Genomic DNA, 3,287 nt, shown 5'->3' on the forward strand with positions numbered 1-3,287 from the left:
CGAACAATACTCAAGTCAATTACCACCACCGGACGCCTCCTGGCTCGCCCGGAAGAGCGTCATCCTAAAGAAAAGGCCCAAAGCACTGTGTACAAGAAATCCTATTCTCAGTACCCGGCGTTGCAGGTTGGGGCAAGAAAGAATTTTAAGGAAACGATGAAGGAGCACATGCTGATGTACTGCATCTAGTTCTTGTTTATTTCAAGGATCTCAACTCCTGTCTTGGCAGCAGCTGACAGTATGAATAAATAAATAAAAATAAAAAGTTGGTGTCAAAATTAGCGACGCAATCATGGTGCGCTGGAAACCAAGCCAAATACGCGCACAAGGCTGCTGCTTCACTCCTGGCGCGTTCAGCAGATGCCAGAAAATATTAATCGCTGCCTCGGAAACGTTCGCCCTTCCTAGATTTGCAGTTTAGGTTCAGTGAAGTAGTTGCTAACTATATGTGTGTTTAAAAGCCAAGCTAGCTCCAACTCGCCCGCTGCCACAACTTGATGAAGAAACCGAGTAAGGCTGCGGTGTTTTTTTTTTTTTGCAAAAACTCGGTTGGCATTCATTTCTCTCATAAATTTGCATCCCAAATCAACGTGGAACGCTTTCATTTTAATTGCTTAGCTAGGATTAAACGAGATGCCGCATATGAAGAGCTTCGATGCTTGCTTGCTTTGCTTAATTGTGCTTTGCTCTGCTTGCTTGCTTGCTTGGACACGTCTTGCTTGGACACGTCTTGCTTGCTTGGACACGTCTTGGTGTTTGCTTGGCGCGGCGGCACGGCAGAGGCAATGCGTATAAACCTACGACTGTTGCTTCTCGAGCAGGTGCTGCTGGTATGTGTCCGGAGCCAAGAAACATGGAACAAGTGCCTCGTTGACCCGGCTTCAAACGCAATCAACGCATCATCACGGATCATCGACACTATCGCACATGGCCACCACGTGGGATCAAGCGAAACCTCGGCTGGGCTTATAAACATCGACCCACCGGCAGCCAGCTTCAGTGGGCGCGGCGGCACGGCAGAGGCAATGCGTATAAACCTACGACTGTTGCTTCTCGAGCAGGTGCTGCTGGTATGTGTCCGGAGCCAAGAAACATGGAACAAGTGCCTCGTTGACCCGGCTTCAAACGCAATCAACGCATCATCACGGATCATCGACACTATCGCACATGGCCACCACGTGGGATCAAGCGAAACCTCGGCTAGGCTTATAAACATCGACCCACCGGCAGCCAGCTTCAGTGGGCGCGGCGGCACGGCAGAGGCAATGCGTATAAACCTACGACTGTTGCTTCTCGAGCAGGTTGGTTATTACTGCTATTATTGTTATGGCTACAAGAATGACAATCGTTTTGTAGTAGTTCTGCCGTGCCCCAAAGTGATTTTTGCTGCTTTTGCATCAATGTGTCTCTTGTTGTCTGGAGATGTGGAGCTGAATCCTGGCCCTGATACCAAGGCAATTTTGAAAGAGTTATGTGATGGCCAAAAGGCAATTCAGGCCGAACTAGTCGATTTGGGCAAACGACTTCTAGAGGTTGAAAACAGCTTAAAGGCTGTCAAAGACCAAGCTCGTTGTATTGAACAGCTGACAAAGACAGTGAATTACCTTGATGACACCGTCCAGAAACAAAATGCAAAAATAATTGCTTTAGAAGATAGACGCAGAAGAAATAATCTAATGGTGTTTGGAATTGAAGAAAGCGATGAAAAAACTATTGAGGAGCTTAAAACCAAAGTTATTGCAGATGTCTTTTTAGATAAATTAGGCGTCACAGTGGAAACTGTGGAAAGAATCCACAGAATCGGAGGGGAACAAACGAAGAAGCCCCGACCGGTTATTCTAAAGCTGTACGACTATCGGGAAAAGCAAGAGCTCTACAGGAACTGTAAGAAACTAAAAGGAACTGGTATTTCCATTGGCGACAACTTTTGCAAAGAAACACAACATAAACGCAAACAGCTCTGGGATTCTGCCAAGAAAGATCGAGACGAAGGACAAAAAGTGCGACTTGAATATGATAAACTGGTTATAAACGGCGAGGTTTTCTTCTGGGATGAGTGCAATGAGTGCCGAGTTAAAATTCGTGGTACCAGAAAACGTCCACCTGTGCGGGAACAGGAATGAATTCAGGCAAACCAGCAATTAACGTCCTTTCGACTAATAAATCTGAACGCTAGGAGCGTGGTCAATAAAACTGGTGATTTAGAGTACTTATTAGTTAATTATGATCCACACGTAGTTACCGTCAGTGAAACCTGGTTACGCCCGGAAATAGCAGATAGCGAGCTGGTACCTCCAGGCTACAGCATAGTTCGTAACGACCGGGAAACTCGAGGCGGGGGCGTCGCAATAATCATAAAAGAAGGCATTCAATTCACACCCGTCCACGGTATCCCAGATCACGAAAGTGTTTGGTGCCAGATAAATTTAGATAAAACTTCTTATCTTGTAGCAGCGGTCTATAGGCCTCCAAATGCACCAGTTTCGTACATAGAAAAATTGCAGTGTTACCTAGAACACGTGAAGCCGAGAAAGCATAAGCTGATCCTTTCCGGAGATTTTAATCTAGCAGGCATTGCCTGGAATACTTTGACAAATAACTCAAGAGAAACCGAAAGCAGTGACTTGCTCCTGGATATTGCCTTTAACAACGACTTAACACAGGTGGTGACTGAGAATACACGTGTAGCAGGCACTGTTAAATCAACGTTGGACTTGGTGTTCCTAGACGGGCGGATCGACAACTATGAAGTAAATGTCGATGAAGGTGTGTCCGATCACAAACTTGTTTTGATACAGATAAATGCGCAGCCTGGATTTGAAAGGCTAAAAGAGAGAGTCGTTCATGTACCTGATTTTGATAAAGCGGATGATACCAGTATTATCGACCACCTAGCTTTTTCCTTGGACAGTTTTAAAGAAGAAGGTGACGTCAATACCATGTGGTTAAGATTCAAGGACATAGTTTTCCACTGTGTTAGCTCATACATTCCAACAAAACGAAAGAAAAGAAACAAACATAATCCGTGGATTTCGCGTGATATCATCCATTTAAAACGAAGAATTAATCGACAAAGAAAGAAAGTGTCAAAAAATTATAGCTTAATCTCTCACTTATCAAGCCTTTTACGAAAAATGCTGAGAGAAGCCAAAACAAAGTATTATGATGTGACATTAACTAATTACATGAAATCTTCTCCCCATCGATTTTGGCGTCACTTATCCCAGCGGGATAACAACTCATATAGCATTGTTATCGGCGATCAGGTGATTACCGATTCTTCTGTG

The 3,287-nt window shown here is 44.6% G+C and overlaps 1 protein-coding gene across 1 annotated transcript; it reads left to right on the forward strand.

Moving 5' to 3' along the window:
- Positions 1–785: 785 nt before the first annotated feature.
- Positions 786–2,129, forward strand: LOC149331146 (uncharacterized). The gene has a single exon (XM_089555883.1). It carries the CDS (start codon positions 786–788, stop codon positions 2,121–2,123), a length of 1,338 nt encoding a protein of 445 aa, XP_089412009.1. The 3' UTR covers positions 2,124–2,129.
- Positions 2,130–3,287: the final 1,158 nt, after the last annotated feature.

The sequence above is a fragment of the Amblyomma mixtum genome, chromosome 8, assembly GCF_055824585.1.
Source record: "Amblyomma mixtum isolate Tamu chromosome 8, ASM5582458v1, whole genome shotgun sequence".
In the NCBI taxonomy this organism is placed as follows: Eukaryota; Metazoa; Arthropoda; class Arachnida; order Ixodida; family Ixodidae; genus Amblyomma; species Amblyomma mixtum.

Coding starts and splice junctions, on each gene's coding strand:
- LOC149331146 (XM_089555883.1), top strand. CDS start 786: ATGCGTATAAACCTACGACTGTTGCTTCTCGAGCAGGTGCTGCTGGTA.